This window comes from Asparagus officinalis, chromosome 6 (assembly GCF_001876935.1).
Source record: "Asparagus officinalis chromosome 6, Aspof.V1, whole genome shotgun sequence".
NCBI lineage: Eukaryota > Viridiplantae > Streptophyta > Magnoliopsida > Asparagales > Asparagaceae > Asparagus > Asparagus officinalis.
Genome location: NC_033799.1, coordinates 40,657,496 through 40,674,368, shown reverse-complemented (window position 1 = coordinate 40,674,368; position 16,873 = coordinate 40,657,496). Strand labels below are relative to the sequence as shown.

Genomic DNA, 16,873 nt, shown 5'->3' with positions numbered 1-16,873 from the left:
GTCGCCAAAAGTGTACTTTTGGCGACGCAGTGTATTTGCGTCGCTAAATACTTTCCTTGACGCACTTTTGGCGACGCGTTAGCGACGCTGTATTTTGCGTCAGGAAATATTTTTCCCGCCGTTTTTTAAACATTTGCCGACGTTTTTGTTTCGTCGGCAATGTTGTATTTTGTTGTAGTGTTATTTGAATTCAAACTATCATTATAGGTAAACTGGATTTTACAAGCTTTCCTAACTAGTTGCTCTTTCTTGGATGGAAAAGTTGACATGTCTGGTACAACACTTGATCTCTGCTTATATTCTTTTCCAAAACATGTTACTGTTATATTGTTGAAAATCGTACCATGATTCATCTTTCTGAAAACATCTACGAATTGATACAACATGCAACAGGACCTCCACGCACACAATGTGCTAAGCATGCTACTCCACTCTGTCATGGTCATTTAGAAAATTCTATTGTAAATCCTGCTTTGCATATTTTTCTTTCTGTTTTCTATTATCATGTTATTTACTTTCACTAACTAAAAGAAAACACTTCTTTAAATGCCTGGACCATTTGTCGGAATTTTCACTGTAGCAATATTTCTGTCCTGATATGCAATTTTTTCCCATTATTTATCGGAGTTTCACTCACTATAAGACCTTCCCCATAAGATTTTAACTGTTCTTACCATGAGATTGGTAATTAATACAAATTCTTGAGACAAATTTATGTACAGTACACTGGACAAAATTGATGTCAACAAACTGTGCTTAGGCCAAGTACTATACTAGTTCACCTTGGAATTCTTAAGCGTCTCATTTACTCCATTTTCTTCATTTACTCCATTTTCTTCTTTTCCAGTCTAACACCTATGCTTTGCTGATTTTTTCGGTTCTATTTGTGTCGATTTTTATTCTCTATAGACTTTTATTTTAAATTTCGGAATAATTGAATATCCATTTGCTTTCAATGGGATAAGTCCTTGAGATAAGTCTGAGATGTATACGACATTCTAGAATTGTGTTCCCTGCAATATATCCCTTTGAACATACCGGTTGTCAGTTTATAGAGACCTCAGGTATTCACACATGCCACATAAATGTTGTTCAATCTAGTCGTAATTTATATCTACCTCTGATTTTTGGTTTTGAATTCATCAACTGGAGGAGGTTCAAGTTATATTGACTTAAATCATTATTAACCTGATTGATCTTGTGTCATGTGTTTCCTCAGTTGCTTAGACCTATATGTAGCCTTCCTATTTCATTTTTTGTGTATCCTAGCTCATGTAAATGACCTCCACCTGGATCATTAATCCAATGGTTCTTTATCTATTAATAGGCACATCCTGGAGCAGAACAATTTCGTTACAAACCTGTACCGTGTTTTGAAAACTTGCAAATCATTTATGGGAAAGACAGGACTGTTGGTTTAGCTTCTGAAACTATCAAAGAAAGACGTGCTCGCATAGAAAATGAAAGAGATGAATCAAGTTCTATCAACACAAATCAATAAGATGATAGAGAAGTGTTGATAGAGACATGTGGAAGGCTAAGGCGGTGGTTTCAAAGCAGCATGTGATTTCTATGCGTGTGGGGACCACTCATCAAAGAACTCGTTTTTTTTTGGTTTTTCGTTTCCACATGAGCCCACCCGAACCTTGACATGACCCGACTTCCAGCTGCTATAAAAGGGTCACCTAGGGTTTCGTGAAGAGGTGGTTCAAAAGGTGAGGGGTGCTGCAGACAGAGAGCAAGGCTACGGGAACTTTGCGGCTGCAGGTGCGAAGGAGAGTTGTGCAGGAGGGCGTGCAAAGGAGAACTTTTTCGGCTTGGTGTCTTTTGCGGCTACAGTGCAAGGGGAATTGTTTTCGGCTAAGAAAAGCAGAGGCTTTTTTTTAGGGATTTGTGTACCTCTTTTGTAGAGAGATATTTGTGAGGGATTTGAGAGTTTGTGTGAGGGTTTAAATTGTGAGTGATTGTAAACCCTAGTTGTATCTCTCCCTCTAATAGTAGATCTCCCCCTCCTTGCCCCGTGGACGTAGGCAGTTTGCCGAACCACGTAAAATTGATTGTTTGAGTTTGTGGCCATTGTAATAGTTTTTAGGATCCCTCGACGCGCAGTCCTAGAGCTGACGAGAGGAAGAGCAAATATCCCACTTTGATGGGATATTAGGCTTTCAGATTCTTGTTCCCTTTGAGAAACAAGAATTCTTATCGATCTTTCTCTCTTATTGTGCACCAGAAACTCTGCCGAAATTTCCGCTGCGCACAACAAGTGGTATCAGAGCCCAGATTCCAGATCTAGGGTTTGGTTGGAGGAGTAGATCAATTTGGAAGCTCGTCTAAGGCTTCGTTTGGTGATAAAGGTGGAATCTTTTGTGAAAGACTCTGTCTTTTCAGTTTTGGATCTATTCTTCGTTCGTTGGTGCGTAAGATGTCGGGGAAAGAAGGTGCTTCGGGAGTCGAGGGTGGTTCTTCTGGCGTGAAGACTATTCAGAGTTTGAATATCCACTCTATGAAGATAGATGTGGAGAAATTTAATGGCACAAACAACTTTGGATTATGGAGATGCGAGGTTTTGGATGCGCTGAACGCGCAGAATTTGGAGGATACCTTGGAGTTAGATGGCAAGCCAGATGAGATTGAAGAGAAGGTTTGGAAGAAGATGAATCGAACGGCGTGTGGTGTGATTAGGTCTTGTTTGACTCAAGATCTAAAATATGATGTGATGAATGAGACTTCTGCGAAGAAGATTTGGGAGATTCTCGAAAGCAAGTATTTGACCAAGAGTGTGGAAAATCGCTTGCATTTGAAGAGGAGACTTTATCGTTTCCAGTTGAAGAAGGGAACCTCCATTAGAGATCACATGAACCACTACACAAAGCTTCTTGCGGATTTGGCGAATGTGGATGTCAAGATTGAAGATGAGGACAAGGCGTTGCTGTTGTTGAGTTCCTTGCCCGACGAGGAATATGAGACCTTCGTTCTTACTCTGATTAATGGGAAGGCATCACTTTCGTATAGTGAGGTCACCGCTGCACTTGTGAATTATCAGCTTCGAAAGAAGGATAAGGAGGCTTCGGTTGAGCCGGTAGCGGAGGCGTTGGTCGCAAGAGGGAAGGGTCCAAACCGAAAGAATTGGAAGTCACAGTCTAGAGTAGGAAAAGATCAGTGTGCTTGGTGCAAGGAGACTGGTCATTGGAAGAAAGACTGCCCAAAGCTCGACGAATGGATGAAGAATAAGCAGAAGGGAAAAGGGAAGCAACCATCATCAGAAGCAAACATCGTATCGGATGGTAATAATTCTGACTCTTCTATTTATTCGCTTTCTATCAGTCCTACAGATAGCTATTCGGAGGAATCTGAATGGATGTTGGATAGTGGTGCGACCTATCATGTGTGCCCTAGAAGGGAATGGTTCTTCAGTTTTGAGAAGCTGGTGGATAGTGGTGTGGTGTACATGGCTGATAACCGTGCATGCCAGATCCTTGGGATAGGAAGAATTCGCATAAAGATGTTTGACGGGACTGTTAGAGAGTTAAACGATGTGAGATATGTTCCTTCTTTGAGGAAGAACTTGATCTCGATTGGAGCTTTGGTTGGAGAGGGTCTGAAGGTTCGTGTTGAGGACATGGTTCTCGAGATTGCGAGAGACTCTCGTATTTTGATGAAGGGCGTCAGGAGAAATAACCTGTATTACTTGACTGGAGGTATAGTGGCAGGGGGGGGGGTGGGGACTTCTGTTGATTCGACTAGACTGCGACATTTGGGACTGGAGGTATAGTGGCAGGTGGAGAGCTGACGACTTCTGTTGATTCGACTAGACTGTGGCATTTGGGGCTTGGCCATTCCAGTATTGATTCCTCGCATAGATTGAAAGAGGGTGCAAAGACCTGCAGTTTGAAGTCCAGTGAACATGTTGATGTGAGCAAGAAGACCGAGGTGAAGTGTGGCACCTCTATTCACCGTGCTAAGGGTCGTTCTGGAGGAGTTCACGTGGATGTTTGGGGGCCTTCCAAGGGGGCATCATTGGGAGGTAATAGGCGTTTGGTTTCCTTTGTTGGTGGCTGTTCTAGGCGTGTTTGGGTTGCAACCAAATCCCCATTGGAGAAAGTCCTAGTAGTCTCTAACAGATTGAAGAAGTGTGTAATAGACAGAAAGGTGAAGGTACTCCATTCTGGTGGTAGGTCGAGACACTTCGTTGGAAAGGAAATCTTGGGGCAACTAAATAGGGTGACAAATTTGGAGAACCGTGCCTTACTGGAGGAGGATCGGTGTTTGTGGTCGAGCAATGGTTTGCAGAAGAGTTTCTGGACAGAGGCTTCGACATATTTGCGTTATCCTATTAAAGAGTTGTCAACTGCTGTGATAGGAGGTAAAACTCAATTGAGTGTTAGGTCTGGTAGTGTCACTTCGGTTGAGGTTTCGATGAGGAGGCCAATTGACTCTCAGCAGGTGGAGAGTTTTGGACAGACCTTAGAGGTATCACAGCGGGTGGAGAGTGATGCTACTCCACATTGGGTGAAGATTACTCCAGGTCATTCTGCATTGTTTGGGATTCTAGCTGAGGTGACACAGCGTGGAAGTCATTTGGATTCGAATGCGGATGATGAGTTGGGTTTTGATTCGAGTGTAGCTGATAGATGCAGTTTGGATATGACCATTGGCTCACCTCAGGTGGAGGTGTTTGAGGCCATTGGAGGTGCTATCAGCCGCAGAGTTGATGATATTGGAGAAGGGTTGCGAACTCTTCTATTGGTTTGAGGTCGTTAGCGGCCATTTGGGTGAACTACGTTCGGCTTGATTCCTTGGGCAAGAGGATACGTAGGCAGTCTTTATGATGCAGCCGGGGTTTGGATTTTGATGGGGGTGAGATCGATTTGGTGAGTTGATACTGACATTTGGAGAGTGTTTGCATTCTCATTTGGATTCTCGACTTGTTATGGATTGAGTCTGTTGTCGTGAATTGTTTCACGGTGTACTGGACACAACAAGTGAGACATTTAGTTTGGTTGGTGTCGGCTCAGTTTTGGAAAAACTTCGCCGAGGTGGAGAATTGTTGATAGAGACATGTGGAAGGCTAAGGCGGTGGTTTCAAAGCAGCATGTGATTTCTATGCGTGTGGGGACCACTCATCAAAGAACTCGTTTTTTTTTGGTTTTTCGTTTCCACATGAGCCCACCCGAACCTTGACATGACCCGACTTCCAGCTGCTATAAAAGGGTCACCTAGGGTTTCGTGAAGAGGTGGTTCAAAAGGTGAGGGGTGCTGCAGACAGAGAGCAAGGCTACGGGAACTTTACGGCTGCAGGAGCAAAGGACGGCTGGTAAAGGTGTAGTACTAAAAGCAAAGAGCAGTTGCAAAGAGAGAGAGAAATCAGCGGCTTTCTTTGGCTTCGTGCAAGTAGGCTTTTGTGCTTTTGAGAGAGATATTTGTGTGAGGGTTTAGATTGAGTGATTGTAAACCCTAGTTGTATTATCTCCTCTCTAATAGTAGATCTCCCCCTTCTTGCCCCGTGGACGTAGGCAGTTTGCCGAACCACGTAAAATTGGTTTGTTTGAGTTTGTGGTCATTGTAATAGCTTTTAGGATCCCTCGACGCGCAGTCCTAGAGCTGACGAGAGGAAGAGCTAATATCCTACTTTGATGGGATATTAGGCTTTCAGATTCTTGTTCCCTTTGAGAAACAAGAATTCTTATCGATCTTTCTCTCTTATTGTGCACCAGAAACTCTGCCGAAATTTCCGCTGCGCACAACAAGAAGCTGTTCAAGAAAATGATGTAGAATGCATCGGCCCTTCAAAAGGTAAAGAACAAGATCCCAAAACCCATTTTGCAACGGGAACATCTTTAAAGGTGATATATAAAAGAAAGCATAGTGTCAGTAGCAACTTGGATGAAGAGCTTGATGGTCTAAGAAGCGGAATGGAGTCAATTGCTTCTACAACTTGGAAGACCGGTCCTCGTTTTTACACAGGAGTGATATTTGAGGAGCTTTCAAAAGTTGAAGGGCTCAATGAGGACGCGAAGCTTGTAGCCTACGACTATCTTACCGAGGACGCGGCTCGAGGAAGGAACTTCATTGGGTTACCAATTCATCGGAGGAAAAGGTGGTTGGAGATTAAGCTTGAATGGGCATCATACAATCTTGGTATCAGTACTAGAAGGTAATTTAATTTACACTCTAATTACATGTTTGTTTTTTACCACCTAGTTCATTAGTTTAAGGTATAATGACAAAAAAACTGACTAACATTCCTTTGCCTAATATAAAATCCTTCCTGCCTTTCATAACAAAATTCATGTTTGCCTTGATGTTTCCAATGAGCGTAGTAACCAGTATGAATCCCCCTGTTATGGTGATGATGTTGAACACAATCTCCAGTCATTCTGTGGTGCTCTCAAGGTTTCCAAAAGTGCTGGACAAATACCCAATTGTTGCATTATAATTTTAGGAAATGTTGCTAAAATGTTCAATATCTAATATATTGTTTCTTGTTTTCTATAGAAGTTGAGTGTACTTTTTTGATTGATGGTCAGTATACAAGTACAATTATCCACCATTAGTTCCTTGCTTTTCTAACTAAAGTTTATGTTATTCACATTTCATGAAAATTCTTCCAAAGCATGATGATCAACCAAGTAATTGGGGCTTTAGTGGTTATGAATCTGTCAAAGTTCTTCCACTTATAATGATAGTTTTGGCCGTCTACAAGCTACTTCCATCATTTCTGATGATTAGTCTTATGAAAAGAACCATGATACTGATAATCACATTTTTATTACAATTTTATACCATCATTATCTGTTTTACATGAATAAATATACCACTAATAACTATTTTTATCTTAAACTGCAGGTTAATGAAAAATAAAAGCCCAAGATCTTATTTCTCAACAAAAGCCCAAGGAGTTAATGAAGAGTAAAAGAAAAAAACCCAAGATCTCATCTCTCAACAAAAGCCCAAGGAATTAATGAAGAAAACAAACAAAAACCCCAAGAGTCAAAGCTCAAAAGCTCAAGGGTTAAAATTGAGTGACTTGGGGCTCAAGTTTGATCCAAGGACTCTCATTCATTGTTGTAGAGTATAAATAGGGGTAGAGAGTGAGGTGTTGAGGGTGTAAAAAATTTTGTAACTCTATTTGGAGATGAGAGTTACTCTTAATTGAAAAGACCTTCCAAATTTATAATTTTTTGTTACAATTAATAAAAGAAAATTTTCACCATTTTAATTTTTTTTCTCTTTGTTTGATGATGAAGATGAAGATCAATTTGAAGGTTTTTTTATTTTATTGTTAATTTTCTCTTTTATATCTTATTTTTTTTAGTAATTTCTTTTCTTATTGCTTATTAGTTTAGATTTACATTCATGTCTTGTAGAGTAGATTTATTTTCTTGTCTTTATTTTATTTTGTATTTTTAATTTGTAGAGTAGATTTATTTTCTTGCATAATCTAGATTTTTGTTTCTTTTGTAATTTAGTTAGATTTATTTCTTGTTCATAGTGTAAATTTTCTTTCTCTTCTCTGTAATTAATTCTTATTATTTTTGTTTTATTTCTTGCTTTTATTTTTTAATATGTGAACTAATTCTTGTAGGAATTTTAGAATTGTATGTAACTAATCTAAATTCTTTTATATTGTGTGAATTATTCTCTTGCATTTAAAATGATCATGAGTAGGATTAATCAATTAGCGAACTAATTTGTAGAAGAAGAATTTGATAATCTATGCTTATCTTGAGTGGTTTGATATGTTATGTTTATGAATTCTAAAATTACTATTTAGTTGTTGTTCTTGTCATGAATTTTAATTTTGCTTAGATGATAATTTGATAGGTTATACTTTCCTTAAATTGTTTGATAGTCTATGCTTAATAAATCTAAAGTGAAATGTGATGAAAAGAGAATAGTTCGTATTTTATAATTGAGATTAGCTAGTTGATTCAATTCTAAATTCCTCATATTTTTAATTGAATCCTCCATCTTTTGTTTTATTGATTTTTTCTTTAACTCTTGATTTTTCTCTTATTGGTTTCTTGATTTTTATTTCCTTCATCTTTCTTTCTTTCCTTTTTGATTGCATTTATTCTTTTATCACATCCACTCTTCATTTCTCTCATTTCAATCTCATATTATTGACATTTGCATATATTCACAATCACTCATCATATCTATCCACAATCACATTTATCATCACTCCTAATTGTCACACACATAACATAAGAACCGATTCTAATAATTTTTTACAAACGCCTTTCTCGTGGGATTGATAACTTTTTATACTATAACTTGATTGATTGTGGACTTGCAACTTTTGGGATATCATTTATGCCCCCATCAAGTTTTTGACGCCGTTGTCGGAGAAGGTGCTATTAAGTAGGATTTTAATGAATTTGGTTCTTTAACTTGTGTGTTTTCTTGTGAAGGAACCATTTGGAGCTTGAAGATCATGGTTTAGAGATCAAGGAATTAAAGATTTGCTTTTGGTAACTCTTCTTTCTAGTATTTTCAATTCCACCATTTTAGTTAGCTCTTCACAATTAAAGACAATTAGGATTTAAATAAAAAGAAAAAGATTTTATTTTTGTCAACCATAATAAAAATTCACCCTCCACTTGAACAATTACTAACAAGATAATAAATTCAAACAAGAGCTCTCTTCTCACATTTGTTTGATTGTTAACCCTATTTTTAAAAAAATTCTTTTTATCATCCTTTTGTAGTCGCTTTTAATTCATAGGGTTGCATGGTATATAATTAGTAGGAATTCACCAAAGTAATTTGAGCATCTTGATTTGGCACACACTTGAAAATATTTTTAAGGGCAACACCCCCTAATCAAGATAAGATGAGGGATTTTATCACCCTTTCCTTAGCCCACAAATCATTAATTCTTCACTACACAAACTCAAGCTTTTTAAAACTCATTAGACGTTGGCCCTTAAGGATTCGAGCTCATTAAGAAACAAGAAATTCTTAAGTGAACCGGTTTAAGTTTACTTGAATCCGTTGGTGTCTAAGGCAAGGTTTAGGGGTTGTGTAAAGCACTCCATAAAGAACGAGGTACTTAATTGATCTTTGATCTCCCTCTAGTAGTATCCATACATGGCTAACTGACCAAGTAAACTTTGATCTTTTCACTAAAAAAGTTTTTTGTTAAGAGCTGGTCTAGCTGAGTTAGGCTTAACCATTGAATTTAGGGTGATTGTCAAAAGTGATTGTTTTGATTTGTTTTAGTTAGGTTTTTTCCTTTTCTCTTATAATCTTTAAAAAAAGGAATTTGTTTTGATGTATGCGAGTGTGGATTAGGGGTAATACTAATCGCTTAATTCGTGTTGAACCAATTTAAGAGATGACTAATCAACCCGTTCTCCAAGATATGTGCTATCCCAATAGGAATGTAATCCCTTCTTGCATTAGGCTCCCCGAAGCAAATGGAACTAATTTTGAGCTTCGACCACACTACATAAACATGCTTCCAAAATTTCTAGGAAATAAAACTGAAGATGTTTATATTTTTATCTCAGAATTTGAGGAAGTGTGTATTATGATTAAAATAAGAGAATTAACTGAAGATGTGATCAAACTTAGATTTTTCCATTTGCTCTCAAGAACAAGGACAAAAAAATGGCAGTATAGCTTACCCACAAATTCCATCTCAACTTGGTATGAATTTTTCACCGTTTTTCTCAAGAATTTTTTTTGAATTTATAAAACGGCAAAGCTTAGAAACATCATTCAAAACTTTAAAATTGTCCCGGGAGAGCCATTCTTGAAGTACTTTGATAGGTTTAAGGATCTTCTCATTCAATATCCTCACTACGGTCTCGAGAAATGTTATTCTTTAATTAGTGGAATTGTGGTTATGCTTTTGCTTGTTAATATTTACAAACTCGATGTTGATGGCCACTTAAGTTTTTGTGTTAGGAAATTGCCCTTTTTTTAAATACATGTTTATTAACCTGTTACTTCCCAAGATATGAATGATACTAATTTTGAATAATTATGCTTGAACTGCATCATTGTCTAGAGCTTATTCAGAATTATCTTTCTTCACCTAAGGTTATGAATAACTTACAAGTCCAAGACCATGTAAGATTATACGCAAATTAGAGTCATCGTAAATTTGACTAAATTTTCTTGAGTTAAGATTGTACAACATGTTCGGTAACTTGTAAATTTTTTGAAAATATGATAGAATCACAATTTAATTAAACTATTTTTGTAAATTATTTAAAATCCAAATCTAATTCCAAAAAGTATGAATTAAAATTATGTTGTGATAATTTTCTTCCACTTTTTCTCAGAAAGGTAACCAAACAAGAGAAAATGAATTTCTTATGAATTTTCTTCTAACCAAACAATAAAAATAATATTAACTTTCCTTACAATATTCTTTCTAACCAAACAATAAAAATAATATTTTTTCTTTTTCTTTTTCTTTTGCTTTCTTTTTTTTACTTTCTTTTTCTTTTGCTTTCTTTTTTTTACTTTCTCTTTCTTTTCTTTTTCTCTCCCTTTCTCTCAAACCAAACATAGCCGAAAGGTCTCACAGCTTTTGAGTTTGTTAGAAGATGACAAGTGGCAGTGGGAAGTTAGAAAGATGGCTAAAGGAGCGAGGGCTGTTTGGTTGGCTATAAATAAGGAAAGCTGTCATAGAAAACCTAGTTTCGATTTTTTTATTTTATTTTATTTTTTCGCTTGGTTTCTTAAATCTAAAAAAGGATATAAATTAACTTTTGATGATTTTTTTTCCTATTTTTGATTTTTTTCCTATTTTTTTCTTTGGTTCTAGGAAATCAACAAAACAATTGGTTTATTTCGGTGGACCTCACAATTAAATATTTTTAATATAATTTAACTAATTAATATTATTTATGGGTCTACTGAATGAGAAGATTTGCTTGATGACTTGTAAAGTTTCTCTGCAATTAATGATGTGGAGGATCAGTACCAGAGGTTTTGCTTGTAAGCCCCCTGAGAACTTCTATTACCACTAAATCTTTGAGTATTTTTCACTCACTTATATTATGTATGGTCTAACATGTAATTTTCCAAAGATGAAAATGCCCTCGACCATTAAAAATTTAATGTAAATAATAAAAAGGGTATAAGGCTGATCTTGTGATGGCTAGGGGAAATCTTCTCTTTCTTGGTCATGTGCATGGCACGTGACGTGTTAGAGTTAATAGTATTAATTAATTTGGAGGACTAAAGTGAAACATCTTCAAGGGAGATTTACTAGAATAAAAGAATTTAAGAGGCATCACGTGCAAAATCTGTTAGATGTTTTATAGAATTAAAATACTTAAGGGAAATTATATGCAAAAACCCCAAAATTCGGGGGGTTTTCTTTAAAATTAACAAACAATTACTGTAAAAGCTCTCCTTAGAAAAACATATAGGGAGAAAGATATGACACTACTTTTTACCGGTACGTATGTACGCTAATATTTTTAGAACTGGGGTTTATTACCTTCCATAGTCAAACATGAGAATAAATTTTCGAATATTCTCGTGTTATGCTCATGTGCTAATTATAGAACCTTTTAAACCATATTATTTGTGGAATTTATAGTTAACCACAGCCAAGTTCTATTATAAGCTTATCACTATTTTATTTTAAAATAGATTAAATATAATTCATAACATTAAATTCGACAAACATCATAAGAAATTCTAAAATTAACATGTGGGTATCAAACATGCATATTCGGATAAATATTCTTACGTTTGCAGAACAGAAAGCATCGATCAAGTTTGGACATTCCAAGTTGCACAAGTGTTGTCAAAAACAAGTTATTAGGGTATAAAAGAACGATATAGCAATATTGATTTTTTCCCATAAAAATAGGGGTTTTGAGATATTAGTCTAGCAAATATTACGTATTATAAAACCCAAAGCCCATAACTAACCTCAAATAAGCCCTCTGGTCAAACACCGTTAATTTAACCCATTAATGGTCCTCAACTACTCTGTCGTACATCTTGCCCCTAGTAAGGCCCCGTTTGTTTCTCTCTTTTGAGAGGTGAATCCCTGTCACAATTCTGACTTTTGTCAGAATTGTGGCAGCTTTCAAGCCAAAACGTCCATAACTAACCTCAAATAAGCCCTTTGGTCTAACACCGTTAATTTAACCCATTAATGGCCCTCACCTACTCCGTTGTATATCTTGCCCCAAGTAATAAGCGTGAGCAAGTCTACAACATCACGTTAAAGCCCATTAATGGAGCGCAAAGTTTTCTTTAGCAAGTTATGAAGAAGTCTTGTAGAGAGATTGTGTGATTCAATACAATGTTTCCGATCATAGAAAGCGGTCTTGGTAAGATCTTTGGATTGGTACTCACTTTATAGAAAGTAACTTCTCCCAAAAATTTGTGACCGAAGATGATGGTTAGTTAACATAGTTCAACCAATTAATATTTAAGCTTGTCTTTCGTTCCTCCTGCAGTGAGAGAAATAACAATTTGGTATTCGCCGTATAACTATTTTCACTCCTAGTCGAGTTAGTTTCTAACAGAAAAGGCTATTCGAATAATTTGGGACAAGTTGTAGGTTTTGAGAGATTTATTTAAAAATATATATCAGGATTTGGAGGACTTCTTTCAAAACACATAAGATTTGAGGCACCAATATCTCGAAAACCCTAAATTATATAGCTAATTAACTTTATTGATTTAACAATTTACTAAACTTCTAATTTACTAACTAAATTTGTAGTTATATTGGTCATATAGTTACTATTTACACAATAAGTAATATGTCACAATCCTAATTCACGTAGTCCATGAATATAAATGTAGTCAGAAACTCCACCATTTTGAATTCTATCGAAAAATTTCAAAAAGTCTATCTAAATATCTAGAACAATTTTTTTTAGTCTTAATCAAAAGTCTAGGATGTATGATTATTGGGCAATTGTCCTAGCCTAACAATCCCAAACAGATAAGCATCCTCTCAATTTAGAGCTTTGTCTGGTTCTGCCATTTTAATAATTTCTTAGAATGTCTTCTTCTTCTTCTTCTTCTTCTTTTTGTTTGTTTTGTTTGAGGGGGCATAAATTTATAGAAATGTTCACCAAAAATGAGATTTTTCTTTGGAATCCATTTTCCTAGCTTTCGAGCTTGGAAATGGGATGAAAGCCACGTTCAGCAATGAAGCATATAGAGAGGGAAAAAGTGCTTTTGGTAATAAAAGTACTGCGACAAGGGCTTTAACCGCATAATTGCAATCACAGACTTTTTACATATTAATCCCTCAAAACTTTAATAATTTCATATTAGCCTCTCAAATCTTGGAATTCCATGTTAGTCCCTCAAATCATATGACGTCATGCGAAATCATCCCTATGATTAATTACAATTTATTTGAGTAGAATATTCTGTCAAATCTAAATATTAGAAGCAAAATTAGGGCTTTACTCCTCTGTAAACTTTCTAAATCCATTTCATAATATTTTCAACCAAAAACCCTCTTTAAAAAAAATCAAATTCACTTAAGTTCTTCCCTAATTGTCATAAAAATACCGTAACTCAAAATTTCTCATTTAACGAATCTATCATCTTCTTCTCCATTTTTTGAAAAATTAAAGGAGATGATTTTTACATCTTTTTATTAAGAAGAGTGGGTAATGTGATAATTAACAGTGTTTGTCTTGTAGTCAACCCGATCATGATTTTGTTTTTTCATTACCAAACAAACGTAAGGTTGATTTCGCAAGACTCGGTAGGCTTGGAGGGACTAAGATGCAATTCCAAGATTTAAGGGACTAATATGCATTGTCAAGATTTAAGGCACAAATTTATGACCTTTGAAGATTGAAGGGCCTAATACCAAAAACCCTACAATCAATTAATTTATTTACCTTTACCTTTCTTAGTACCATGAATTCCTACTTTGGGCGTCTATATCCAGACGATAGAAGAACAAAAAGTAAAATTTCCCCTATTTTTGGGTTAGATCTGAAACGCGAACGAAAACCCTAACTCTAGTCGCCGCCGCCGCCGCCTCTTTCAATTGTAGGCGGCTGTCTCGCGATAGAGAGGGAAATTCGTCAAGATTCAGATATAGGGCTCAACGGCGACGATGTACGACGACGATGAAGACGAGGATACGAGTACCGGGATCTCAGGATCTTACACTGGATTGGGAGGTGTTGGAAAAATATCACGTGAGAATTTTTGATGATTTTCTTCCGTCACTTTCCTTCTGATACGAAAAAGTTACCGCATAAAAGCTTATCTCAAGCCGGACCTGCCGTTTTAAAAGATTTAACAGACGCTCTTGAAAATCCTTCTCCGGCTCCCCTCATCTCAGGGAGTTATTCTTTCGGTCTTTTTGAACATTTTATGCTTGCTTTTATATTTAATACGCTCTGATCTGAAAAGTAGGGCCGGAAAGAAGATAATTAGGGGGTGTTTGTTTCAAATCCTATAATTTTTAGGATATGGATTTCACTATGTAATTTGAAATCCATAGATGATTTGTTGTGGATTTGGATTTCTAAAATGTTATTTATTTTATTAATATTTTGGGATTTGGAATACTACAATTTGTAATATTTTGTTTATTTCAAGCTCAAATTGTAGCATTACCAAATATTAAAATTTTATAATATGATTAATATGCTATTTTGGTGAGGTTACCTCCCACAAAAAGATAAAATTGGGATTTGTCAAATCCTCTTCAATTGAGAGATAATCACACATATTTATGGGATTTGTCAAAATCCTCTCCAATTGAGAGGATTTGATAAATTCTAAAATTTAGGTACTTTTTGCACTTTTGGAATTTAATATTTTAAAAATTTTCTCAAAACAAACACCATATATGGAATCCCAAAATACAAAAAAAAAACTTACTTTTTGATCCCAAAACTTGTAGCCCATACTAAATGCCAAAATTTTTGGTGAAACAAACACCCCCTTAAAAGATTTCTTTATGTTCTCTTAAAAAAGAGAACTAAGTCACTGGATGGATTCTATTTCTTTTACTGGCGTAATAAGCATAGTATTAACTTAATACATGTCATTTGTTATTTTGAGACTGTGTTTGACGATGCACCCATGAACAAGGATTTCTTTCCGCTCCTTTTACTAATATATATATAGGTACATGTTCTCGAGCATAGTTATGCTCAGTTTGTTATAAAGCTAATGGATAGCAATACTCTCTCTCTCTCTCCCAAAAAACCCCCGACTCCTCCTCCTCCGTAGCTCTCGTCGGCGCTCCTGAGAGAACCAAATCAACAGCGTAGTCTGAGATCACTCCCTACCTTCCTCCTCTGCCAACGTCACCCCCCCAAATCCGAGCCCCAAAACCCCCAACTCAAATCAACAGCGAAACCCCCAAATCCGAGCCCCAAAATCGGAGCTCCCCCAAAATCGACGCCGACTACGCTGTTGATTTCAAATCCTCGACGAAACCCCCAAATCCGAGGAGTACCCAACTCCGCCGCCGACTGCTGGTCTCCCTCGACTACCCCAACTACGCTGCGGAAAACCTAATTTCTCCCCCCTCTCTCGACCAACTCCGCGACTCACCCCCTCCAGCTCTCGATCAACGAAGGTGCGTTCATCAACCAACTCCTCAACGAAACCCTAATTTCTTATTTTCAGTTTACAAAATTTTCAGTTCATCAATGATCAACCAACAATTATCTGAATCATGTTTAACAGTCAATTAGTATTTCATATAATGTGTGATCACAGTGCTTGTGAAATTTTCTGGGTTTGGAATGTTGAAGGCTGACTAGAATTTTCTGGATTTGGACTTGTTCTTATTTTATTTCATTATCTTGTATTAATTGGGTGGAAATAGCTTTGTGGAATTCTCATGTTCGTAAGAAGCATTAGAGGAATTATTGGCTATTTCTAGCTTGAGCAGACATTTGGTAGATTGATCATTATAACGGCGTCATGGTTTATGCTATTCTTAATTTGTTATATAGGTAATATGTGTTGGGTTTTATTATTTAATGCAGACATTTGCTACAACTTGATCAGTATAATTTTCAAATTAATTTTTTAGTTGCCAAACACGTATTGTTCTATATTTGTTGCCAAACGCTTAAGTGATGAAGTTGTTAATTGTTCAAAATTGGCAGATTGAAAATTTTGTTAATTGTTAATTGTTCAAAAATTAACCGTGGTAGAATTTTCTCAGAATTTTGTTAATTGTTCAAAATTGGCAGATTGAAATGGCTTCATCATCAACTGTGGAAGGTAACTCCTGTGTTGAAGTTGATATTAGATTCATATTGAAACAATGCGAGTGTGGTGAATTAGCGGATGTGAAGATAACGAAGTCGAACAAGAACAATAACCGTGGTAGAATTTACTACTCGTGTAAAAGGCAAAAGTGCGGCTCGTTTTTGGGCTGGTGCAAGATTTCATCAGTTGAACAAATACCACTCGTCATTGCCCCACCAGAGGCGCGTGACGTGGTTGTTGTACGTGAAAAAGTGTTGTGGAAATGGTTAACTGTTATAGCTTTTTTGTTGTCTTTTTCTTTGGCCATGAAAGAAATTATGTGATGTGTTGGAATGAAACAAGACTTTGTAAGCGAGGAAATTATGTGTTGTGGAATCGGTATTTTGTAATGCTTCACGCTTTGATGTGTTGGAATGAAACAAGTTTGTTAATTTTTGCTTTTTGTGTTGAAATAACCGTGATGTGTTGGAATGAAACAAGCTTTGTTAATTTTAAGCTTTGTTTTTTTTTTCGTAGGTCCATAATTGGATGAAAGGAGCAGTGGTGTTTTGTGTATTTACCATGTTACAGAGTTGATGAGCTTGCATTGTGTATTTACCATGTTACAGAGTTGATGAGCTTGCATTGGTTAAATAAACTGATTTTTCACATGCCTTTACTCATGAACCTGGTT

The 16,873-nt window shown here is 36.3% G+C and overlaps 2 protein-coding genes across 2 annotated transcripts; both read left to right on the top strand.

The window, feature by feature from the left end:
* LOC109846086 lies at positions 5,753-6,913 on the top strand. The gene is made up of 2 exons (XM_020415310.1): positions 5,753-6,154; positions 6,847-6,913. The coding sequence occupies exons 1-2, from the start codon at positions 5,913-5,915 to the stop codon at positions 6,911-6,913; spliced, it is 309 nt and encodes a 102-aa protein (XP_020270899.1). The 5' UTR covers positions 5,753-5,912.
* Positions 13,897-16,635, top strand: LOC109845031. The gene is made up of 2 exons (XM_020414221.1): positions 13,897-14,159; positions 16,182-16,635. The coding sequence occupies exons 1-2, from the start codon at positions 14,088-14,090 to the stop codon at positions 16,521-16,523; spliced, it is 414 nt and encodes a 137-aa protein (XP_020269810.1). The 5' UTR covers positions 13,897-14,087; the 3' UTR covers positions 16,524-16,635.